This window comes from Liolophura sinensis, chromosome 2, assembly GCF_032854445.1.
Source record: "Liolophura sinensis isolate JHLJ2023 chromosome 2, CUHK_Ljap_v2, whole genome shotgun sequence".
NCBI classification, from domain to species: domain Eukaryota; kingdom Metazoa; phylum Mollusca; class Polyplacophora; order Chitonida; family Chitonidae; genus Liolophura; species Liolophura sinensis.
In genome coordinates, this window is record NC_088296.1 from 24,209,775 (window position 1) to 24,237,411 (window position 27,637).

The 27,637-nt window shown below is 36.7% G+C and overlaps 1 protein-coding gene across 1 annotated transcript in view; it reads right to left on the reverse strand.

Moving 5' to 3' along the window:
* Window positions 1-27,637, reverse strand: part of LOC135462595 (putative ankyrin repeat protein RF_0381) — a 104,785-nt gene that overhangs the window by 57,154 nt on the left and 19,994 nt on the right. The window contains exons 2-6 of the mRNA XM_064739818.1: window positions 27,110-27,262; window positions 19,165-19,263; window positions 18,107-18,205; window positions 14,098-14,196; window positions 13,106-13,204 (exon numbers count right to left, since the gene is read on the reverse strand). Of these exons, the coding sequence (XP_064595888.1) occupies window positions 13,106-13,204; window positions 14,098-14,196; window positions 18,107-18,205; window positions 19,165-19,263; window positions 27,110-27,130 (417 nt within the window). The 5' untranslated portion in view covers window positions 27,131-27,262. The remainder of the gene's footprint in view (window positions 1-13,105; window positions 13,205-14,097; window positions 14,197-18,106; window positions 18,206-19,164; window positions 19,264-27,109; window positions 27,263-27,637) is intronic.

Sequence of the window (27,637 nt, forward strand, 5' to 3'; positions counted from 1 at the left end):
AGAAATGAAGACAAAATATGGATTGCTAAATTTTCTTTCCTTCATCAATAATATAAACCATCCTTTTAAATTGGTCTCCGTAAATTAAACACGATATGCTGACTTTTCTCTTGCTTTTTGTAAGCAAGGCTTTATACATGTTAAAAGGTGATTATTCATTTGATGAAAACGTGTTAGGAAGCTACCATTCCAGAAAGGCTATCACGTCTTAATTTACTTCTACTGATCCTACAAACATGTTCATATTTTGTGAGTTCGAATACAGACCTGGCGTTGCTGACATATATAGGCGGCTGGAAATGGGCCGGGGCATGTTCATTTCATTGCTCAATGTACTGATTTTCCATGACACGAAACTTTACCTACCTCAGCTAATCTACCTTAACCCGCTATAACAATGGGTGTAAAGGAAAAAAGTACACACAAGAGCAATTAAACTATTCATTAACTCTGATCAACTAAGCCGAAAATCTTGAAGATCTTACATGTAAACGTACAGGTCAACCGAATATTCACCTAATAGCGTACAAGAAATGGGGACAAAAACTGGGAGCTCACGATATACTGACGTTTTCCTTGGTTTTTCAATTTTGCGCAAATGCTTATACATGTTATGAGCTGATTTTCATTTTATAAAGATAAGTGAGAAAGCTATAATTGCAGAAAAGCTATCACGTCTTAATTTTCTTCTACTAATCTATAAAAAAATGTTCATATTTTATGAGTTGGAAGAAAGACCTGAGCGTGTAAGTCGTTGTTGACATTTATATGCCGCTGGAAATGGGCAGAAGCGTGTTCATTTCACTTCTCAATGTACTGGCTTTCCAGTTCACCTTTTGTATTCTCTATGTCGATGTATCTGTATTTCACAGGCACACATACACACTATGCTTTTTTCTACAGCTGTCAAGCGGAAAAACGCTTTTCTCAACTGTATAACGTGAGAGTGTAACTCTTATGTTAATCTACAGTTTGATTTAATGAACTGCAGTTAAAAATAAACTCAGGTCAAGCGGCTGTTTTATATTCATGGGTACGATTTGACATTGATAGCTTTTGGCTTTGATAGCCGAATAGGAATATAGACGTAAAATAGTCAGCAATTCATAATGAAAAGACTCACATTATAAGTTTTAAATCAGTAGATAGATTTTCTAAAGATGGAAGTTTGAAATATATACACTTATATCCTATGTGGAGCAAACTTATTTACTTGCAGATTTGGCGCACAGAACAGGTCTTGAAATTCAAGGCTCAATTTACACGTGAGTAAAAGAAGTTAACATTGCACAATCTGCCCTAAACCTCACATCACATCACCGGCTTCACATCAGTTCATCACGTACTACATTCTCTACATTGACATCAGCACCCTTCTCCAGCAAGAAAGGAACAATCTCTACATTGTTTTCCTGAGCTGCATACTGCAGAGGAGTCCGTCCATCCTTTGCAAAGTAAACATAATGTAATACCTGAAATGCTACTTAAGTAAAAATGCAATGAATGACAAATTCACTAATAATTAACGTAGCTACACCTGTTAACACGAGGAATGTAAAAATAATGCAAATATAAGGTAATGTGGTGGCGTATAAGACATTTGGGGTGTGTTTTGTACTTGCTGGCTTGGCGTAAGTAATATACAGAGCCTGTTCATTTCTGTTCCCATTGTACTGATTTTCGAGTTCTCCTTTTGAAATGACTATGTCTGTATGTTTGTATATTACAGGCACTCATACACACTCCATGGTGTTATTTTCTACAGTCGTCAAACGGAAAACCACTTTTCTTCGCTGTATAATGTCACACTGTAAAATTTATCCAAGTTAAAAGTTTGATTTAGTAAACATTAGATTTAAATAAACTCATGCCAGGCGGCTGTTTTATATTCATGGATATGTTTTGGCTATAGTAATTTAATGAACTTATATAAAAAAATGCTCAGCAATTCTTATCAAAATGACTAATATTATGGTTTTAAAACCCCTCTAAGTACTAAGTATGGTGCCAACTACACCAAGCTAAGTAAACTGCATAGGAGGCGCGTTATTGTTTCTTTCGTCCATTACTGAACAACTGCATCTGCATAATAATCCTTGAGACATCTTGTCTGATTTACTGTTGGGATAGTGTGAGCGAACAATTTTACCTGTTAAGGCCGAATATCTTGAGATCTATTAAACAACCTTTTGGGTGGAACGCTCTGAAAGTAGCTGGTTATCCCTAGACAAGCTTCTACAAGTGACAGTTACGTGCTAATCACAAGGACCTTTGGACAGTAGAGTCAAGTCTTTGTCAAGTCCTATGAAAATGCCACTGAACTAGCAGTCATGTAAGATTTTTCTAATTTATCCATGTTCCAAGTCCTGTTGCCTGATGTTACCTAATGTCCACCGCTCATAGTAGAATGTTCCACTCGACATTCTTCTCGCGATATCAAGGATCCAGAGTCATCAAGAAAACAATGAATGAGTTCTGGCTTCTCCATAGCATAGGATCGTCTTCATCAAAGAATGCTACATCCATTAAGAAATAATTTGCTTCAGGTTCCATTCAAGTATTCATGGAACGAGTGCATTTTAATGTAGTAGTTTAGCAGTCTTCAATTATCAAGTGGCAAAAACCCTATGTGATGTCACTGTTTAGAATATGGTCAGAAAGGGCCACTAAAACAGCCAGAGTTTTAAAAGGCGTTTAATAGATTAAGAAAATTTGAAAAAAAAAATGATTTTGTCTGACATACACTTCAAAGTGTGCGTTCTTTTTGTTTTCTTTAACTTTTCAGTAGACATTTACACTCTGCAAAGAGTATTATGGACTAATTTGGTCTGTAAACTTTGTAATTGGCTGGTACTTTCAATTAACAGTATTTTTGATTTCAAGTCAAAAAGATGATCAAAAGATTGCTATGACGTAGTTTTGAGACATGTAGATCTCAGGTAAGGAAATGACACCAACGTTTACTTACCTCAGCTAATCTACCTTAACTCGCTGTAAAAATGGGTGTAAAATAAAAACGTACAAACCCTAGCAATTAAACTATTCATGCCCTGTTATCAACATAGCCGAAAATCTTGAAGATCTTACAAGTGAATGTACAGGTCAACCGACTATTCACCTAATACAAGAAATGAAGACAAAATGCGGATTGATGAATTTTCTTTGCTTCATTAAAAATACAAACCGCCCTTTTAAATTGGCCTCCTTAAGTTAAACACTGGGGAGTTCACGATATACTGACCGTTCTCTTGCTGTTCGTAGGTTGCGAAAAACCTTATACATGTTATGAGATGATTATTCATTTTATGAAAATGTGTTAGAAAGCGACCATTGCAGAAAGGCTATAACATCTTAATTTACTTCTACTGATCCTACAAACATGTTCACATTTTATGAGTTCGAATAAAGACTTAAGCGTGTAAGTCGTTGTTGACATTTATATGTGGCTGGGAATGGGCAGAAGCGTGTTCATTTCACTTCTCAATGTACTGATTTTCCAGTTCGCCTTTTATATTCACTATGTCAATGTGTCTGTATATCACAGGCACTCATACAGAATGGCGTTTTTTTCACAGTCGTCAAACGCAAAAGCATTTTTCTTCGCTGTATAATGTCACAATATAGCATTTATCCAAGTCAAAAGTTTAAGTAGGTGAACAGTAGATTAAAATAAACTCATGTCACGTGGATATTCTATATTCATGGATATGCTTTGGCTTTAATAACTTAATAACTTTACACTCAACAAAATACTCAGCAAATTCTTATCCAAAAGACCCATATTATGGTTTTAAAACCGTACGTGGTTTTTCGCAGTTTTTTTTTTTAATTTTGCAGATGGGTGAAATATATTCAGAGGACTTTAAGAAGTGAAAGTCATTAAAATGTGCCCGAGAGCTAACTTAAATACTGTGTCTGCCCAAGAACTAAGGCGGTAAAAGGTCATTAAGTAACGTGGCTTACTTCCTCGTTCTACAAGAGCTGGCAATAAAATATGCGTCTACCTTCTAAAGATGGTAATTTGAATATTCACATTTATTTTATGCTGTGCAGAGCATTTTTCTCAGTTGGGGGCCAGTGGATTTCGTGCTGAGTACAGGTGTTAAAAGACAAAGTGCAGTTGTGCAGAACACCATCTCGTCAAGTTTTGTCGCTGGCCTCACATCAGTAAATCACGTACCTTGTTCTGTACTTTGACATCAGCACTCTTCTCCAGCAGGAAAAGAACAACATCTTCATTGTTTTGCTCAGCTGCAATGTGCAAAGGGGTCCACCCATCCTGTGCAAAGTTAAAAATAATGTAATACTTGAAATGCTACTTCAGTAAAAATGCTCTTAATGACAAATTCACCAATAATTAATGTAACTACACCTGTTAATACGGGGAATATAAAAACAATACGAATGTGAGCTATTTTGGTGGCGTATAAGGAATTGGAAATGCGCTTTGTACATGCTGGCCTGAAATAAGTAAACTACAGGGCCTGTTTATTTCTGTTGCCATGCTACTGATTTTCCAGTTCGCTGTTTGTATTCACTATGTCTATGTGTCTGTATGTCAAGGGCGCTCATACACACTGGTCTCATTTTCCACATTCGTCAAACGCAAGAACACTTTTCTTCGCTGCATATTGTCACCATACAATATTCATCCAGGTCAAAAGTTAGATTTAATGAACAGTAGATTAATAAGAAACTTATGTCAAGCGGATGTTTTATATTCATGGATATGTTTTGGCTTTAATAGCTTAATAACCTTATACATAACAAAATGCACGGCAATTCTTATCGAAAAGACTCATATTATGGTTTTAAAACTGTACGTAAATGTACGATGATTTTTTTTTTTTTCTAAGTTTGCAGATGGCTGAAATATTTCCAGGGGTTTTTCAAGAAGTAAAAGTCATTTAAATATGCCAGAGCTCTAAGTATAATACATTGCCTGTCTAAGAACTAACGCCGTAAAAGGTCATTAAGTAACGTAACTTACATCGCCGGTCTATAAGAACTGGTTATAAAATATGCGTCGTCCGTCTAAAGATGGACGTTTAAAACATTTACACTTATTGTATTCTGTGTAGAGCATTTTTCTTAGTTTGGGCCATTGGGTTTGGTGTCTAGTACAGGTCTTAAAATACAAAGTGCAGTTGTCACAAAAGTAAACTGCATGACAAAGCACCTGTCGTCAAGTTTTGTGGCAGGCCTCACATCAGTACTTCACGTACCTTATCCTGTGCATTGACATCAGCACCCTCCTCCAGCAGGAAGCGAACAACATCTACATTGTTTTCCTGAGCTGCATACTGCAAAGGGGTCCACCCAACCTGTGCAAAGTGAAAAAAATGTAATACTTGAACTGCAACTTCAGTAAAACTGCTATGAATGACAAATTGACTAATATTTAATGTAGCTACACCTGGTAATACAGGGAATGTAAACATAATACAAATGTGAGCTATTGTGGTGGCGTATAAGACATTTGAAGTGCGCTTTGCACCTGCTGGCTTGGTGTAAATAAAGTGTAATTTTCGAATTCGCCGTTTGAAATGACTATGTCTGTATGTTTGTATATCACAGGCACTCATACACACTGCATGGTGTTATTTTCTATAGTCGTCAAACGGAAAACCACTTTTCTTCGCTGTATAATGTCACAATGTAACATTTATCCAAGTCACAAGATTGATTTAGTAAACAGTGAATTAAAACAAACTCATATCAAGCGGCTGTTATATATTTATGGACATGTTTTAGCTCCATTAGCTTCATGAACTTTTACAAAACAAAATTATCAGCAATTCTTATCGAAAAGACTCATGTTATGGTTTTAAAACCTTTCTAAGTACTAAGTATGCTGCCAACTGCGCAAAGCTAAGCAAACTGGATAGGAGGCCCAGTTTTTCCTTTCGTCCATCAGAAAACAACTCCATCTGCATATTAACCCTTGAGACATCTTGCCTAATTTACTGTTGGGATAGTGTGCACTCACAATTTTACCTCTTAAGAGAGAATATCTTGAGATCTATTAAACAACGTTTTGGGTGGAACGCTCTGGAAGTATTTGGTGTATCCCTAGACAGTCTTCTACAAATGACAGTTACGTGTTCATTTCAAGGACCTTTGGACAGTACAGTCAAGCCTTTGTCAAGTTCTATGAAAATGCCACTAAACTAGCACTCATGTAAGATTTTTCTAATTTATCCATGTTACAAGTCATGTTACCTGATGCCCACCGCTCGCCCTAGAATGTTCCACGAACCTTATGTTCTCACGATACCAAGGATCCAGAGTCATCATCAAAACAATGGATTAGCTCTGAGTTCTCCATAGCATAGAATCGTCTTTATCGAAAAATGCTACATCCAGTAGGAAATAATTTGCTTCAGGTCCCATTCAGTTAATGTATTCATGGAACAAGTACATTTGAATGAAGTAGTTTAGCAGTCTCCAATTATTCAGTGGCATAAACCTTATGTGATGTCATTGTTTACAATATAGCCAGAAAGGGCCACTAAAACAGCCAGAGGGGGCCTCCGTGGCTCAGTTGGTTAGCGCGCTAGAGCAGCATAATGACCCAGGAGCCTCTCACCAATGCGGTCGCTGTGAGTTCAAGTCCAGTTCATGCTGGCTTCCTCTCCGGCCGAAAGTGGGAATGTTTCCAGCAACCTGCGGATAGTCGTGGGTTTTCCCCAGGCTCTGCCTGGTTTCCTCCCACCATAATGCTGGCCGCCGTCGTATAAGTGAAATATTCTTGAGTACGGCGTAAAGCACCAATCAAATAATTAAAATAAATAAAACAGACAGTGTTTTAAAAGGCGTTTAATAAATTTTAAAAATTTGAAAACCTAAATTGTTTCTTTAGAATAAAAACTTCATAGTGTGTGTTCGTCTTGTTTTCCATAACTTTACAGTAGACATTTACACTGTGCAAAGTGTATTACAAACTAGTTTGTTCGACAATCTTTGTGTTTGGCGGGGACTTCCAACTTCCAGTATTCTTGAATGAAAGTCAAAACCATGATCAAGGGTTTGCTATGACGTAGTTTTCAGACATGTAGATCTCAGGTAAGGAAATGACACGAACGCTTACCTACATCAGCTAATTATCTTAACTCAATGCAATAAGGGGTGTAAATAAAAAGTACACACCAAAGCATTTAAACCCTTGCTTAACTGTGATCAACCCAGAAAAAACCTTAAAAATCTTGCATGTAAACGGACACGTCAAGCGAATATTCACCTACTAGAGCACAAGAAATGTGGACTGCTGTATTATTATTTTTTTTTTGGCTTCAACGTTTTATATAAACCATCCTTTTAAATTGGTCTTATTAAAGTATTAACTGAGGGTTCACGATATACTGACTTTTCTCTTGCTTTTTGTAATTTGTGCAAAGCCTTATACATGTTAAAAGGTGATTATTCATTATATGAAAATGTGTTAGAAAGCTACCATTGCAGGAAGGCTGTCACGTCTTAATTTACTTCTACTGATCCTGTAAACATGTTGATATTTTATCAGTTTGAATAAAGACCTGAGCGTGTAAGAGTTGTTGACATTTGTATGCGGCTGGAAACGGGCAGAAGCGTGTTCACTTCATTGCTCAATGTACTGATTTTCCAGTTCGCCTTTTATATTCACTATGTCTATGTGTCTGTATATCACAGGCACTGATACACACCGGCTTTGTTTTCCACAGTCGTCAAACGCAAAAACACTTTTCTTCGCTGTATAATGTCACCATATAATATTTATCCAAGTCAAAAGTTGGTTTAATGAACAGTAGATTGATAAGAAACTTATGTCAAGTGGATGTTTTATATTCATTGATATCTTTTGGTTTTAATAGCTTAAAAACCTTATACACAACAAAATACTCGGCAATTCTTATCGAAAAGACTCATATTATAGTTTTAAAACCGTACGTAAATTTACGCTGTTTTTTTTTTATTTTTTTTTAAGTTCTCAGAAGGGTGAAATATTTCCAGGGGCTTTGAAGAAGTGAAAGGCATTGAAATGTGTCCGAGCTCTAACTAAAATACTGTGCCTGCCCAAGAAATAACACAGTAAAATTTCATTAAGTAACGTAACTTACATCGCCGTTCTATAAAAAACAGATCATAAAGTATGCGTCGTCATTCCAAAGATATAAGTTTGAAATATTCACACTTATTTTATCCTGTGTAGAGCATTTTTCTTAGTTGGGGCCATTGGGTTTGGTGTCTAGTACACGTCTTGAAATACAAAGTGCAGTTGTCACGTACGTAAACTGCATGACAAAGCACAATCTCCCGTCAAGTTATGTGGCCGTGCTCCTGTCAGTATATAACGTAACCTACCCTGTACATTGATATCAGCACATGAACAACATCTACATTGATTTCCTGAGCTGCATAGTGCAAAGGGGTCCATCGATTCGATGCAAAGTAAAAATAACGAAATACTAAAAATGCTGCTTTAGTAAAATGCTCTTAAAGGCAAAGACAAGTAAAATGAAAGTAGTGCAAGATTTGCTTTGGCGCAGTTTTCAGACATGTAAATTTGAGGTAAAGAAATGACATGAACGTTTACCTACCTCAGGTAATCTACCTTAACTCTCTATACTAGTGGGTGTAAATAAAAAAGTACACGCCTAAGGAATTAAACTATTGATTAACTCTTATATATGTGTACGTCCACGGAATATTCAACTAAAAGTGTAAAAGAAATGAAGACAATAGGTGGACTGCGGAATTTTCATTGCTTCATCAGCAATGTAAAACATCCTTTCAACATCCTAAATTTATCTTATTGAATTATTAACTGGTAGTTTACAATATACTGATGTTTCTCTTGGCCTTTCAATTTTGCGCAAAACTTTATACATGTTGTAAGCTGATTTTCATTTTATAATAATGTGTGAGAAAGCTATAATTGCAGAAAGGCTATCACGTCTTAATTTACTTCTGCTGATCCTAGAAACATTTTCATATTTTATGAATTTAAAAAAAGACCTGAGCGTGTAAGGCCTTGTTGACATTTATATGCGGATTAAAATGGACGGAAGCGTGTTCATTTTACTTCTCAATTCTCTGTTTTTCAACTTCGCCTTTTGTATTCACTATCTCTGATGGACGTTTGAAATATTAACACTTATTATATTCTGTGTAGAGCATTTTTCTTAGTTTGGGCAAGTAGGTTTGGTGCTTAGTATAGGTTTTAAAACACAACGTGCAGTTGTCCAGAGAACCATCTCTCGTCAAGTTTTGTGGGTGGCCTAACATTAGTATATCACATACCTTATCCTGTACACTGACATCAGCACCCTTCTCCAGCAGGAAACGAACGACATCTACACTGTTTTCCCGGGCTGCAATGTGCAAAGGGGTCCACCCATCCTGTGCAAAGTTAAAATAATGTAATACTTGAACGGCTACTTCAGTAAAACTGCTATGTATGACAAATTGACTAATAAAAAATGTAGCTACACCTGTTAATACGGGGAATATAAAAACAATACGAATGTGAGCTATTTTGGTTGAAATAGCTATTGGAAATGCGCTTTGTACTTGCTGGCCTCAATTCCTACAGTCGTCAAAGGGAAAAACACTTTTCTTCGCTGTAAAATTTCAACATATGACATTTATCCAAGTCAAAACTTTGATAAAGTAAACAGTAGGTTTAAAAAAATACTCACGTGGATGATTTATATTTATGAGTATGTTTTGACTTTAATAGCCTAGTAACCTTTCACTCAACAAAATTCTCAGCAATTCTTATCGAAAACACTCATATTATGGTTTTAAAACCGTACGTGGTTTATCGCTCATTTCTTTCTAAATTTGCAGAAGGCTGAAATATTTCCAGGGGATTTTAAGAAGTAAAAGTCATTAAAATGTACCCGAACTCTAACTAAAATACAGTGCCTGCCCAAGAACTAAGGCGGTAAAAAGCCATTAAGTAAAGTTACTTACATCGCCGTTCTATAAGAACTGGTTATAAAATATGCGTCGACCTTCTAAAGATGGAAATTGAAATATTCACACTTATTATATTCTCTGTAGAGCATTTTTCTTAGCTTGGGCCTGTGGGTTTGGTGCTTAGTACAGGTGTTGAGATACAACGTGCAGCTGTCACGTCAGTAAACTGCATGACAAAGCGCCATTTATCGTTTAGTTTTATGTCCGACCTCACATCAGTATGTCACGTACTTTATTCTGGTCATTGACATCAGCACACTTCTCCAGCAGGAAGCTAACAACCTCTACATTTTTTTTCTGAGCTGCAATGTGCAAAGGGGTCCACCCATCCTGTGCAAAGTAATCATAATGTAATACTTGAACTGCAACTTTAGTAAAAATGCTATGAATGACAAATTGACTAATAATTAATGTAGCTACACCTTTTAATACAGGGAAGGTAAAAACAATAGAAATGTGGGCCATTGTGGTGGCGTAAAAAACATTTGAAGTGTGCTTTGTACTTGCTGGCTTGGCGTAAGTAAACTACACAGCCTGTTCATTTCTATTCTCAGTGTACTGATTTTCCAATTTACCTTTTGAAATCACTAGGTCTATGTGTCTGTATATCACAGGCACTCATACACACTGCATGGTGTGATTTTCTACAGTCGTCAAAGAGAAAACCACTTTTCTTCGCTCAATAATGTCACAATGTAACATTTATCCAAGTCAAAAGTTGGATTTATTGAACAGAAGATTAAAATAAACCTATATCCAGCGGCTGTTTTATACTGATGGATATGTTTTGCCTCCATTAGCATTAGTCAAGTCTTTGTCAAGTCCTATAAAAATGCCACTGAACTAGCAGTCATGTAAGATTTTTCTAATTTATCCATGTTCCGAGTCCTCCTGCCAGATGTTGCCTGAATTTTCCTGATGTCCACCTCTCGCCTTACAATGTTCAACGAACAGTATGTTCTCGCAACATCAAGGATCCAGAGTCATCATGAAAACAATGAATGAGTTCTGTCTTCTCCATAGCATAGGAACGTCTTTATCAAAGAATGCTACATCCATTAGGAGATAATTTGTTTTAGCTTCCATTCAGTTAATGTATTGATGGAGCAAGTGCATGTTAATGTAGTAGTTTAGCAGTCTCAAATTATCAACTGGCAAGAACCCTATGTGATGTCATCGTTTACAATATCGTCAGAAAGGACCACTAAGACAGCCAGTGTTTTAAAAGCCGTAGAATAGATTATGAAAATTTGAAAAAAAATTATTTTGTCTGACATACTCTTTGATAGGAGGCCCAGTTTTTCCTTTCGTCCATCAGAAAACAACTGCATCTGCATAATAACCCTTGAGACTTCTTGCCTAATTTACTGTTGGGATAGTGTGCACTCACAATTTTACCTCTTAAGAGAGAATATCTTGAGATCTGTTAAACAACGTTTCGGGTGGAACGCTCTGGATGTGGTTGGTGTATCCCTGGACAATCTACTACAAGTGACAGTTACTTGTTGATCACAAGGACCTTTGGACAGCACAGTCAACGCTTCATACTACCACTGAACTAGCAGTCATGTGACATTTCTCTAGTTTGTCCATGCTCAAGTCCTGTTACCTAATGTCCACCGCTCGAGGTAGAATGTTTCACGAACCTTACCTCATTCTTCTCGCGATATCAAGGATCCAGAGTCATTATCAAAACAATGAATGAGCTCTGGTTTCTCCATAGCATAGGATCGTCTTCATCAAAGAATGCTACATCCATTAAGAAATAATTTGCATCAGCTTCCATTCTGTTAATGTATTTATGGAACAAGTGCATTTTAATGTAGTAGTTTGGCAGTCTCCAATTATCCAGTGGCAAAAACCCTATGTGATGTCATTGTTTACAATATGGTCAGAAAGGGCCACTGAAAGAGCCAGAATTTAAAAAACCGTTCAATATATTATGAAAATTCGAAATTTCTTGTTTTTTTTAACATTACAGTAGACATTTACACTCTGCAAAGAGTATTAAGGATTAATTTAGTCTATAATATTTGTGTTTTGCGGCTACTTATATATGAGTATTCATTCCTGTGCAAAGGAAAAATAATGCAATTCTTGAAATGCTACTTCAGTAAAAATTCTCTCAATGGCAAAGTCACGTATAATGGACCTGATCAAAGGTTTGCTATGACGTAGTTTTCGGGCATGTAGATCTCAGGTAAGGAAATGACACGAAACTTTACTTACCTCAGATAATCTATCTAACTCGCTGAAATAATTTGCGTGAATAAAATAATTACACACCAGAGAAATTAAACTATTAATGCACTGTTATCAACTGAGGCGAAAACCTTGAAAATCTTACAAGTAAATGTACTGGCCAACCGATTATTCACCTAAATGTGTACAAGAAATGGAGACAAAATGTGGACTGTTAAATTTTCTTTCCTTCATCAATAATATAAACCATCCTTTTAAATTGGTCTCCGTAAATTAAACACAAAATGCTGACTTTTCTCTTGCTTTTTGTAAGCAATGCTTTATACATGTTAAAAGGTGATTATTCATTTGATGAAAACGTGTTAGGAAGCTACCATTGCAGAAAGGCTATCACGTCTTAGTTTACTTCTACTGATCCTATAAACATGTTCATATTTTGTGAGTTCAAATACAGACCTGGCGTTGCTGACATATATAGGCGGCTGGAAATGGGCAGAGGCGTGTTCATTTTATTGCTCAGTGTACTGATTTTCCAGTTCGCCTTTTGTAAACACAATGTCAATGTGTCTGTATATCTCAGGCACTCATAGACACTGGCCTTATTTTCTACAGTCGTCAAACGGAAAAACACTTTTCTTCGCTGTATAATGACACCATACAGCATTTATCCAAGTCTAAAGTTTGATTTAGTGAACAGTAGATTAAAATAAACTCATGTCAAGCGGCTGTTTTATATTCATGGATATGTCTTGGCTTTAATAGCTTAATAACACTATACACAACAAAATACTCAGCAATTATTATATTCTGTGTAGAGCATTTTTCTTAGTTTGGGCCAGTGGGTTTGGTGCTTAGTATAGATTTTAAAACACAACGTGCAGTTGTCCAGAGAACCATCTCTCGTCAAGTTTTGTGGGTGGCCTAACATTAGTATATCACGTACCTTATTTTGTGCACTGACATCAGCACCCTTCTCCAGCAGGAAACGAACAACATCTTCATTGTTTTCCCCAGCTGCAATGTGCAAAGGGGTCCACCCATACTGTGCAAAGTAAAAATAATGTAATACTTGAACGGCTACTTCAGTAAAAATGCTATTAATGACAAATTGACTCATAATTAATGTAGCTACACCTGTTAATACGGGAAATATAAAAACAATACGAATGTGAGCTTTTTTGGTGGCGTAAAAATATAAGCGTTAAGTCCGACATTCCTATAAGGCATTGGAAATGCGCTTTGTACTAGCTGGGCTGGAATATGTAAACTACAGGGCCTGTTCATTTCTGTTGCCATGCTACTGATTTTCCAGTTCGCTTTTTGTATTCACTATGTCTATTTATCTGTATATCACAGGCACACATACACACTGGCCTCATTTCCTACAGTCGTCAAACGGAAAAACACTTTTCTTCGCTGTATAATGTCATCACACAAAATTTATCCAAAGCAAAGGTTTGATTAAGTGAACAGTAGATTAAAATAAACTCATGTCAATCAGATGTTTTATATTCATGGATATGTTTTGGCTTTAATAGCTTAATAACCTTATACACAACAAAATACTCAACAAGTTCGCAGATGGGTGAAATATTACCAGATGTTTTGAAGAAGTCAAAGGCATTAAAATGTGCCCGAGCTCTAACTGTGCCTGCCGAAGAACTAACACGGTAAAATAGTAATAAGTAACGTAACTTACATCGCCGTTCTACAAAAAAGAGATAAAGTATGCCTCGTCATTCCAAAGATGGAAGTTTGAAATATTCACACATATTATATCCTGTGTGGAGCATTTTTCTTAGTTGGGGCCATTGGGTTTTTGCCCTAGTATAGGCCTTGAAATACAAAGTGCAGTTGTCACAAAAGTAAACTGCATGAGAAAGCACCATCTCCCGTCAAGTTATGTGGCCGTCCTCCTGTCAGTATATAACGTACCTCATTCTGTACATTGATATCAGCACCCTTCTCCAGCAGCAAACAAACAACATCTACATTGTTTTTCCCAGCTGCATAGAGCAAAGAGGTCCACCCATCCTGTGCAAAGTAAACATAATGTAAAACTTGAAAAGCTACTTTAGTAGAAATGTTCTTAATGCCAAAGTCACGTATAATGAATCTGATCAAAGGTTTGCTATGACGTTGTTTTCAAGCATGTAGATCTCAGGCAAGGGAATGACACGAAACTTTACCTTTCTCGGCTAATCTACCTTAACTCGCTATATTAATGGGTGTAAAAAAAAAAGTACACACAAGAGCAATTAAACTATTCATTAACTCTTATTAACTAAGCCGAAAATCGTGAAGATCTTACATGTAAACGTACAGGTCAACCGAATATTCACCTAATAGCGTACAAGAAATGGAGACAAAATGTGGACTTTTGAATTTTCTTTCCTTCATGAGCAATGCAAACCATCCTTTTAAATTGATCTTATTAAATTATTAACTGGGAGCTCACGATATACTGACGTTTTTCTTGGTTTTGCAATTTTGCGCAAATCCTTATACATGTTATGAGCTGATTTTCATTTTATAAAGATGAGTGAGAAAGCTTTAATTGCAGAAAGGCTATCACGTCTTAATTTTCTTCTACTAATCTATAAAAAAATGTTCATATTTTATGAGTTGGAATAAAGACCTGAGCGTGTAAGGCGTTGTTGGCATTTGCATGCGGCTGGAAATGGGCAGAAGCGTGTTCATTTCACTTCTCAATGTACTGGCTTTCCAGTTCACCTTTTGTATTCTCTATGTCGATATATCTGTATTTCACAGGCACACATACACACTATGCTTTTTTCTACAGCTGCCAAGCGGAAAAACGCTTTTCTCAACTGTATAACGTGAGAGTGTAACACTTAAGTTAATCTACAGTTGATTTAATGAACTGCAGTTAAAAATAAACTCAGGTCAAGCGGCTGTTTTATATTCATGGGTACGATTTGACATTGATAGCTTTTGGCTTTGATAGCCGAATAGGAATATAGACGAAAAATAGTCAGCAATTAATATTAAAAAGACTCACATTATAAGTTTTAAATCAGTAGATAGATTTTCACTATTTTTTAAAAGTTTGTAGGTTGATGAAATTTTGTCAGGGCTTTTTGGAGAAAATGAAGTCATTAAAATCTGACCGAGCTCTAAATAAATACTCTGCCTACTCAAGAACTAACACTCTAAAATATCATTAAATTACGTAAGTTACATCTGCGGACTACAGAAAGACGTTATAAAATATGCATCGTTTTTCTAAAGATGAAAGTTTGAAATATATACACTTATACCCTATGTGGAGCAAACTTATTTACTTGCAGATTTGGCGCACAATACAGGTCTTGAAATTCAAGGCTCAATTTACACGTGATTTAAAGAAGTTAACATTGCACAATCTGCCCTAAACCTCACATCACATCACCGGCTTCACATCAGTACATCACGTTCTACACTCTCTACATTGACATCAGCACCTTTCTCCAGCAAGAAAGGAACAATCTCTACATTGTTTTCCTGAGCTGAATACTGCAAAGGAGTCCGCCCATCCTTTGCAAAGTAAACAATATAATACCTAAAATGCTACTTCGGTAAAAATGCAATGAATGACAAATTGACTAATAATTAATGTAGCTACACCTGTTAACACGAGGAATGTAAAAATAATGCAAATGTGAGCTAATGTGGTGGCGTATTAGACATTTGGGGTGTGCTTTGTACTTGCTGGCTTGGCGTAAGAAATATACAGAGCCTGTTCATTTCTGTTCCCAGTGTACTGATTTTCGAATTCTCCTTTTGAAATCACTATGCCTATGTGTTTGAATATCACAGGCACTCATACACACTGCATAGTGTTATTTTCTACAGTCGTCAAACGGAAAACCACTTTTATTCGCTGTATAATGTCACAATGTAACATTTATCGAAGTCAAAAGTTGAAATTAGTGAACAGTAGATTAAATTAAACCTATGTCAAGCGGCTGTTTTATATTTATTTATATGTTGTGGCTTCATTAGCTTAATGGATTTATACATAACATAATGCTCAGCAATTCTTATCGAAAAGACTCATACTATGGTTTTAAAACGGTTCTACATACTAAATATGCTGCCAACTACACCAAGCTGAGCAAACTGGATAGGAGGCGCGTTGTTATTTTGTTGGTTTTTTTTTCTTCTTTTTTTCTTCCATTAGTGAAAAACTGCATCTGCATAATAATCCTTGAGAAATCTTGCCTGATTTACTGTTTGGATAGTGTTCACCCACAATTTACCTCCTAAAAGCGAATATCTTCAGATTTCTTGAACAATGTTTTGGGTGGAACGCTCTAAAAGTAGCTGGTTATCCCTAGACAATCTTCTACAAGTGACAGTTACATGTTTAATCACAAAGACTTTGGACAGTACAGTCAAGTCTTTGTCAAGTCATATGAAAATGCCACTGAACTAGCAGTCATGTAAGATTTTTCTAATTTATCGCCCTAGAATGTTTCACGAACCTTATTATCTCACGATATCAAGGATCCAGAGTAATCATCAAAACAATGAATGACCTCTGGTTTCTCCATAGCATAGGATCGTCTTCATCAAAGAAGGCTACATCCATTAAGAAATAATTTGCATCAGCTTCCATTCTGTTAATGTATTTATGGTACAAGTGAGTTTTAATGTAGTAGTTTAGCAGTTAGCAATTATCAAGCGGCAAAACCCCTAAGTAATGTCAATCTTTACAATACGGTCAGAAAGGGCCACTAAAACAGCCAGTGTTTTAAAAGCCCTTTGGTAGATGATACAAATTTGAATAGAAAATGATTTCTTTTGAATAAACACATCATAGTGTGTGTTCTTCTTGTTTTCTTTAACTTTACAGTAGACATTTACACTCTGCAAAGAGTATTATAAACAAATTTGTTCGATAATCTTGGTGTTTGGCGGGGATTTCCAATTACCAGTGTTTTTGAATGAAAGTCAAAACCATGATCAAAGGTTTGCTGTGACGTAGTGTTCAGACATGTAGATCTCAGGTAAGGAAATGACACGAACGCTTACCTACCTCAGCTAATCTACCTTAACTCAATGTAATAAGGGGTGTAAATAAAAAAGTACACACTAGAGCATTTAAACTCTTGATTAACTGTGATCAACGCAGGTAAAAAACTGAAAAGTCTTGCATGTAAACGCACAGGTCAAGCAAATATTCTCCTAATAGAGCACAAGAAGTGTGGACTGCTGTATTATTGTTTTTTGCTTCATCAAAAATACAAACCATACTTTTAAATTGGTTTCATCAAAGTATTAACTCGGGGTTCACGATATACTGACATTTCTCTTGCTTTTTGTAATTTGCGCGGAGCCTTATACATGTTAAAAGGTGATTATTCATTTTATGAAAATGTGTTAGAAAGCTACCACTGCCGAAAGACTTTCAAGTCTTAATTTACTTCGACTGATCCTACAAACATGTTCATATTTTATGAGTTTGAATAAACACCCAAGTGTGTAAGTCAATGTTGACAATTATATGCGGCTGGAAATGGGCAGAAGCGTGTTCATTTCACTTCTCAATGTACTGATTTTCCAGTTAGCGTTTTATATTCACTATGTCAATGTGTCTGTATATTACAGGCACTCGTACACAACTGGCGTTATTTCCCACAGTCGTCAATCGCAGAAACACTTTTCTTCGCTGTATAATGTCACCATATAATATTCATCCAGGTCAAAAGTTGGATTTATTGAACAGTAAATTAATAAAAAAAACTCATGTCAAGTGGATGTTTTATATTCATTGATATCTTTTGGCTTTAATAGCTTAATAACCTTAACACAACAAAATACTCGGCACTTCTTATCGAAAAGACTCATATTATGGTTTCTTAAAATACAACGTGTAGTTGTCCAGAGGACCATCTCTCGTTAAGTTTTGTGGGTGGCCTAACACTAGTATATCACGTACCTTATCTTGTACACTGACATCAGCACCCTTCTCCAGCAGGAAACCAACAACATCTACATTGTTTTTCCAGGCTGCAATGTGCAAAGGGGTACACCCATACTGTGCAAAGTAAAAATAATGTAATACTTGAACGGCTACTTTGGTAAAACCACTATGAATGACAAAATTGACTAATAATTAATTTAGCTACACCTGTTAATACAGGGAAGGTAAAAAAAATAGAACTGCGGGCCATTGTGGTGGCGTATAAGGCATTGGAAATGCGCTTTGTACTTGCTGGCCTGGAATAAGTAAACTACAGGGCCTGTTTTTTTCTGTTGCCACGCTACTGATTTTCCAGTTCGCCGTTTGTATTCACTATGTCTATGTGTCTGTATGTCAAGGCCGCTCATACACACTGGCCTCAATTTCTACGGTTGTCAAACGGAAAAACACTTTTCTTCGCTGAACAATTTCAATATATGACATTTATCCAAGTCAAAAGTTTATTTAAGTGAACGGTAGATTTAAAAAAAACTCACGTGGTTGATTTATATTCATGGATATGTTTTGGCTTTAATAGCTTAATAACCTTACACTCAACAAAATGCTCACTAATTCTTATCGAAAAGACTCATATTATGGTTTTAAAACCGTACGTGGTTTTTCGCTTTTTTTTCGGTGTTTTTTTTTTTTTTTTTTTCTTAATTTTGCATATGGGTGAAATATTTCCAGGGGATTTTAAGAAGTAAAAGTCATTAAAATGTACCCCAGTTCTAACTAAAATACTGTGCCTGCCCAAGAACTAAGGCCGTAAAAGGTCATTATTTAACGTAACTTACATCGCCGCTCTAGATGAACTGGTTATAAAATATGCGTCGACCTTCTAAAGATGGAAGGTTAAAATATTCGCACTTATTACATCCTGTGAAAGCATTTTTTTGAGTTGGGGCCTGTGAGTTTGGTGCCTAGTACTGGTCTTGAAATACAACGTGCAGCTGTCACGTCAGTAAACTGCATGACAAAGCGCCATCTATCGTCAAGTTTTGTGGCCGACCTCACATCAGTATGTCACGTACTTTTTTCTGGTCATTGACATCAGCACCCTTCTCCAGCAGGAAACGAACAACATCTACATTGTTTTTCCAGGCTGCAATGTGCAAAGTGGTCCACTCATCCTGTGCAAAGTAAAAATAATGTAATACTTGAACTGCAACTTCAGTAAAAATGTTATTAATGACAAATTGACTAATAATTAATTTAGCTACACCTGTTAATACAGGGAAGGTAAAAAAAATAGAAATGTGGGCCATTGTGGTGGCGTATAAGGTATTGGAAATGCGCTTTGTACTTGCTGGCCTGGAATAAGTAAACTACAGGGCCTGTTTTTTTCTGTTGCCATGCTACTGATTTTCCAGTTCGCCGTTTGTATTCACTATGTCTATGTGTCTGTATGTCAAGGGCGCTCAAACACACTGGCCTCAATTTCTACATTTTTTTTCGCTGTAAAATTCAACATATGACATTTATCCAAGTTAAAAGTTTGATTAAGTGAACAGTAGGTTTTAAAAAAACCTCACGTGGATGATTTATATTCATGAGTATGTTTTGGCTTTAATAGCTTAATAGCCTTATACACCACAAAGTACTCAGCAATTCTTATCGAAAAGACTTAGATTATTGTTTGTAAATTTCGAAGATGGGTGAAATATTTCCAGGTGATTTTAAGAAGTGAAAGTCATCAAAATGTACCCGAGTTCTAAGTAAAATACTGTGCCTGCCCAAGAACTAAGGCGGTAAAAACCCAGTAAATAACGTAACTTACATCGTCGTTCTACAAGAACTGGTTATAAAAAATGCGTCGACCTTCTACAGATAGAAGTTGAAATATTCACACTTATTAATTCCTATCTAGAGCATTTTTCTTAGATGGAAGCAGTGGGTTTGGTGCTTAGTACTGGTCTTGAAATACAACGTGCAGCTGTCACGTCAGTTAACTGCATGACAAAGCGCCATATATCGTAAAGTTTTGTGGCCAAATTACATCAGTACTTTATTCTGTTCATTGACATCAGCACCCTTCTTCAGCAGGAACCAAACAACATCTACATTGTTTTCCTGAGCTGCAATGTGCAAAGGGGTCCACCCATTCTGTACAAAGTAAACATAATGTAATACTTGAACGGCTACCTCAGTTAAAATACACCTAATGACAAATGCACTGGAAATTATTGTAGATACACGTGTTAATACGGGGAATGTAAAAACAAAGCCAATGTGAGCTATTTGGGTGGGGTATAAGACATTTGAAGTGTGCTTTGTACTTGCTGGCTTGGAGTAAGTAAACTACAGAGCCTGTTCATTTCTATTCTCAGTGTACTGATTTTCCAATTCACCTTTTGAAATTATTATAACTATTTGTCTGTATATCACAGGCACTCATACACACTGCATGGTGTGATTTTCTACAGTAGTCAAATGGAAAACCACTTTTCTTTGCTATATATGGATATGTTGTGGCTCCATTAGCTTAATGAATTTATACATAACAAAATGCTCAGCAATTCTTATCGAAAATACTCATACTATGGTTTTAAAACGGTTCTACATACTAAGTATGGTGCCAACTACACCAAGCTGAGCAAACTGGATAGGAGGCGCGTTGTTTTTTTGTTTTTTCTTCTTCTTTTTTTCGTCCATTAGTGAAAAACTCCATCTGCATAATAATCCCCGAGAAATCTTGCCTAATTTACTGTTTGGATAGTGTTCACCCACAATTTACCTCTTAAGAGCGAATATCTTCAGATTTCTTGAACAATGTTTTGGGTGGAACGCTCTAAAAGTAGCTGGTTATCCCTAGACAATCTTCTACAAGTGACAGTTACATGTTAATCACAAGGACCTTTGGAAAGTACAGTCAAGTCTTTGTCACTGAACTAGCAGTCATGTTAGATTTTCTAATTTATCCATTGTAAACGATGACATAGGGATTTTGGGACTTGATAATTGGAGACTGCTAAACTACTACATTAAAATGCACTTGTTCCATCAATACATTAACTGAATGGAAGTTAAAGCAAATTATTTCTTAATGGATGTAGCATTCTTTGTTGAAGACGATCCTATGCTATGTAGAAGCCAGAGCTCATTCATTGTTTTCATGATGACTCTGGATCCTTGATGTTGCGAGAACATAAGGTTTATGAAACATTATAGGGCGAGCGGTGGACATCAGGTAACATCAGGCAACACGACTTGGAACATGGATAAATTAAAAAATCTTACATGACTGCTAGTTCAGTGGCATTTTTCTTGTCTGTAGTGTCAAAAGGTCCTTGTGATTAGCACGTAACTGTCACTTGTAGAAGATTGTCTAGGGATACACCAACTACTTCCAGAGCATTGCACCCAAAACGTTGTTTAGTAGATGTCAGGATATTCGCTATGAAGAGGTAAAACTTGTGAGTGCACAATATCCCAATAGGAAATCAGACAAGATGTCTCAAGGATTATTATGCAGATGCAGTTGTTCACTACTAGACTAAAGAGAAATCAAAGGGGCTGCTATCCCGTTTGCTCATCTTGGTGTAGTTGGCACCACACTTAGTACTTATAGGGGTTTTAAAACCATAATACAAGTCTTTTCGATAAGAATTACTAAGCATTTTGTTTTGTATAACTCCATTCAGCTAATGGAGGCAAAACATATCCATAAATATAAAACAGTCGCTTGACATAGGTTTATTGTAATCTACTGTTATATAATAGGATATAATTAGTGTGAACATGCCAAACTTCCATTTTGAGAAGTACGACGCATATTTTATAACCAGTTTTTGTAGAACGTCGATGTAGGTTACGTTACTTAATGATCTTTTACCGCGTTAGTTCATGGCCAGGCATAGTATTATAGATATAGCTCGGGAACGTTTTAATGAGTTAAACTTCTTGAAAACCTCTGGAAATATTTCACCCATCTGCGAACTTACAAAAAAAATCAGCGAAGATCCACGTACAGATTTAAAACCATAATATCAGTGTTTTGGATAAGAAAATGAACAGACCAACAAGTGCAAAGCGCACTTCCAACGCCTTATATGCCACCAAAATAGCTCACATTGGTTTTGTTTTTACATTCCCCGTATTAACACGTGTATCTACAATAATTTGCACAGGATGGGTGGACCCCTTTGCACAATGCAGCCGGGGAAAACAATGTAGATGTTGTTCGTTTTCTGCTGGAGACGGGTGCTGATGTCAGTGTATAGGATAAGGTACGTGATATACTAATGTTAGGCCACCCACAACACTTGACGATAGATGGTCCTCTGGACAAGTGCACGTTATATTTTAAGACCTGTAGTAAGTACCAAACCCACTGGCCCAAACTAAGAAAAATATTACACAGAATATAATAAGTGTGAATATTTCAAACGTCCATCATAAGAAGGACGATGCATATTTTACAACCAGTTCTTGTAGAACGGTGATGTAAGTTACGTGACTTAATGACCTTTTGCGGCGTTAGTTCTTAGGCAGGCAATGTATTATACTTTGAGCTCTGGCATATTTTAATGACTCTTACTTCTTAAAAACCCCTGGAAATATTTCAGCCATCTGCGAACTTAAAAAAAAAACAGCGTAAACTTACGTACGGTTTTAAAATCAAAATTATGTCTTTTCGATAAGAATTGCTGAGTATTTTGTTGTGTACAAGGTTATTAAGCTATTAAACCCAAAACACATCAATGAATAAAAAACATCCGTTTGACATGAGTGTTTTTATTAATCTACTGTTCATTAAATCTAACTTTTGACCTGGATGAATATTATATGATGACATTATTCAGCGAAGAAAACTGTTTTTCCATTTGACGACTGTGGAAAATGAGGCCATTGTGTATGGGTGCCTTTGATATACAGACACATTGACATAGTGAATATAAAAGCGAACTGGAAAATCAGTCCATTGAGAAGTGAAATGAACACGTTTCTGACCAATTCTAGCGGCATATAAATGTCAACAACGCCTTGCATGATTGGGTGTTTATTCAAACTCATAAAATATGAACATGTTTGTAGGATCAGTAGAAGTAAATTAAGACATGACAGCCTTTCTGCAATGGTAGCTTTCTAACACATTTTCATAAAATGAATAACATGTATAAGGCTCTGCGCAAATTACAAAAAGCAAGAGAAAAGTGAGTATATCGTGAATTCCCAGTTAATACTTTGATAAAACCAATTTAAAAGGATGGTTTGTATTTTTGGTGAAGCAAAGAAAAAAAAATAATAATACAGCAGTCCACATTTTTTGTGCTCTGTTAGGAGAATATTTGCTTGACCTGTACGTTTACGTGCAAGATTTTAAAGATTTTTACCTGCGTTGATCACAGTTAATCAAGAGTTTAAATGCTCTGGTGTTTCCCTTTTTTTATTTACACCCCTTATTACATTGAGTTAAGGTAGATTACTTACGAGAGCTTATCTACCTCTTGGTGTTTGGCGGGTAGATTTTAATTACCAGTCTTCTTGAATGAGAGTCAAAAATATGATCAAAAGTTTGCTATGACGTAGTTTTCAGACATGTAGATCTCAGATAAGGAAATGACACGAACGCTTACCCACCTCAGCTAATCTATCTTAACTCGCTGTAATAATGTGTGTGAATCAGAAAGTACACACCAGAGCAATTAAACTATTGATGCACTGTTACCAACTGAGCCGAAAATCTTGAAAATTTTAAAAGTAAATGTACAGGTCATCCGAATATTCGCATAATAGTGTACACGATATGGAGACAAAATGTGGACTGGTGTATTATTATTTTTTTTGCTTGATGAAAAACACAAATCATCCTTTTAAAATGGTCTCCTTAAATTATTATCTGGGGGTTGACGATGTCTCTCTTGCTTTTTGTAATTTGCGCAAAGCCTTATACATGTTGAAAGGTGATTATTCATTTTATGAAAATATGCTAAAAAGGTACCATTGCAGAAAGGCTATTACGTCTTAGCTTACTTTCCCTGATCCTGTAAACATGTTCATATTTTATGAATTTGAATAAAGATCTCAACGTGTAAGGCGTTGTTAACATTTATTTGCGGCTGAAAATGGGCAGAAACGTGTTCATTTCACATCTCAATGTACTGACTTTCCATTACGCCTTTTAATGAAACTATGTCTATGTTTCTGAATATCACACACACACGCACACACACACACACACACACACACACACACACACACACACACACTAACAAAGCACTATATCCCGTCTACAAATATAAGAGTATAAATTATGCGCTGTCTTTATAAAGATGGAAGTTTAAAATACTCGCACTTATTTTATCCTATGTGGAGCAAATTTATTTAGTTGGAGCAAGTGATTTCTTACGGCTTTTTTTTTTTTTGCCTAGCACAGGTCTTGATATACAGCGTTCAGTTGTAAACTACATAACAGAGCACCATTTCTCGTCAAGTATTGTGGCCAGCGTCAAAGCCACACATCAGGCACGTTTTGTGTATAATTGCATTAACACATATCTCCAGCAGCAAACGAGCAACAACCACACTGGTTTTAATGAGCTACACAGTACAAAGTTGTCCTCCCATCATGTGCAAAGTAAATATAAGGTAATACTTGAAATGCTTCTTCAGTAAAAATGCTGTTAATGACAGATCATCTGATAATGAGCCTAGCTACATTAATCATACGAGGAATGTAAAAGTAATGCTATTGTGGGCTGTTTTGGTGGCGTACCTGGCATTCCATTTGGGCTAAATTTGCATTTGCCGGCCGATCAACCCAGAGCGTGGTATAGATAGCGTGACGTCACTAAAATACAGCCGATTAGATTCTTCAGATGGCAAAGTAGAGCTTATGCTACTAAAAAGACCCCATTGACCCTTCGTATTAGGTATTTGTTCAATATTTTGAAGAAGAGGGCCCAAACAAATTCTAGTTTAATCTCGCTGCAAGGATCACGTCAAAACGTCTGCTCCCAAAATCACCACTAAATATCTGCGCGTTTCTGGCACTCCATTTAGGTAATTATATCTTTATGAACGATTTTTAGAATTTAAGATCTGTTTTAACGAGATAATCTGTGAATTTTTGATCACTTCTTTGCGACTATTTTCTGTTTCACACAACCAGATATAAACATGGTAGCTGAGATGAGGACGTGGAATTGAACCTTTGAAACGTCTGGTTTTAAAGGCAAAGGAAATTTAATTTAGCTCAGTTCTCCTTTCTGCATATCAATGTTCTGTTTTATATATTTTGTTTTATAAAATGGAATAAAACGATACCAGTTTGGCATTCGACATGTGTAGACCTACTGTTGCATCGCTCATTTTTGTCAAACGAGATAGTTCTCGTCCGAACACCGAAGTTAAGCAACGTCAAGCCCGGCTAGTACTTGGATGGGTGACCGCCTGGGAACACCGGGTGCTTTAGGCTAGCAAAATTAGGGGGCCTCCGTGGCTCAGTCGTTAGCGCGCTACCGCAGCGTAATGACCCAGGAGTCTCTCATCAATGCGGTCGCTGTGAGTTCAAGTCCAGCTCATGCTGGCTTCCTCTCCGGCCGTACGTGGGAAGGTCTGCCAGCAACCTGCGGATAGTCGTGGGTTTCCCCCGGGTTCTGCCCGGTTTCCACCCACCATAATGCTTGCCGCCGTCGTATAAGTGAAATATTCTTGAGTACGGCGTAAAACATCAATCAAATAAATAAATAAATAAATCAAACGAGATAAGTGAAAACCTGTCCATCCTTACTGTATATTGTCAGGGTAATGGCAATATTTTATAAATTTAAATAAAGACTTGAGCGTGTAACGGATTGTTGACGTTTATATACGGCTGGAAATGGGTATGTAATGAGCATGTTCTTTTTAACTTCTCAATGTACAGATTTTCCAGTTTACCCTTTAAAAAAAGTATGTGTATGTGTCTGTATATCACATTCACTCATACACACGGGCGTTATTTTGTACAACTGCCAAACGGAAAAACGCCTTTCTTAACTGTATAATATCACAATGTAACATTTATTTGTTTGTTTTTTTTTTAGGGTGAGTTGTTAAAAAAAACCAACAGGATCAAGCGGGGAAAATTCTGTCCGAAATAAATTACCAGAGGTATAACACGTTGCTCTGCGGGGGAAAACTTACAGATGTGCGATGGTGGTTGGTCAGTAAGCTCGGACAGCGACTTATTTATCACAGGATACATCATTGGTCAATTGAAGCAACGGTTACATAACCAGTCTGTAAGCTTGAATCATACATCCTTTACCTATTCTGGGCGTTGAGGCTTGCACCCAACTGGACAAACTGCCGCACGAAATCCACACAACTGAACGTCATCGTCCAATAGCACACATCCGATGACGATATTATACAAAAATAGCCTTGTTTGTAAACCAACCAGCTCCCTCGTTTTCTGTCCGCAGAGAGATCTCAGTAAATTCACTCAAAAAAATTAAACACATTGGTGGAAGACAAGTGGTCGTCATACGGTAGACAGACAAAGGACTATGCGAGCGCCGTCAAATAACCGTTTGTTGTCGCCAATTCTCCACAAGGAGACAAAGTGCGGGTATCTACATATTGCCTCTCGATGATGGTTACTGAACCCGCACTGTGTGTGACCACGCACCATCGAAAAGGCACCATTAAAATAGACTACGACCTGACGTCCCTTCCATGGTTGTAAAGTATCATATCTAGGTACTATGTATATACGTGTACAAGACGGCTAAAATATATGGTATAAGTACGACTAAAACCTATGCAATATGGTATAGACAGCTGTCAAAACATTGTAATTCTTTATTATGGTGAGAGAAATTGTTACATAAACGTAGACACTATTGATTTACAAACTCAAATTGTGTATGAGCCTTATAATAGTGTACGATTTTCTATGTGCAGAATCGCCATTTCTAGACCACCCCATCGCTGTCATTATCGCCATATGACAAAGTGTAAAGTATGACGTAAAATCCCAAGCATACATACTTTGTACGTTTGCTGTTTCATTGTTCATCTAGATATGGCGTAATTGCGTCAACAGTCTCTCGGGAAAATATGTCTGTAAGACCGCAAGGTAAAAAGTGGATCTCTGTACAGTCGCTTCCACGATTACTCCTTCATTTCCACTGGGTTCCACACCTATGTATTGACAAACAAAATTCAGAAACTGTAATGTATACCGTCCCCAAAAGGCACATGTCGATAAATTTCGTGATCTGAACACAAAACACAATTCGTCGAGAAGATAAATCTGCCGATATACACGGCGAGCACTCATGAAATTACATTCTTATGTAAGCCAGTTAAGGCCATCATCGTACTATCGTGCAATGGTTAGAGCGTCAGCCTCGAAGTCAGGAGACTCTGGTTTCAACCTGGAATAAAACGGTAATTGTTGCTGCGCTCAGCACTGAAAGGTTAGAGCAGGGAAACAGGATTGGTTCGCCCTGTGTCAGTGTAATGTGAATGGGCAGGGTGTTATTACTGGTGTCTTCGGTGATACTTTTAGTGGCG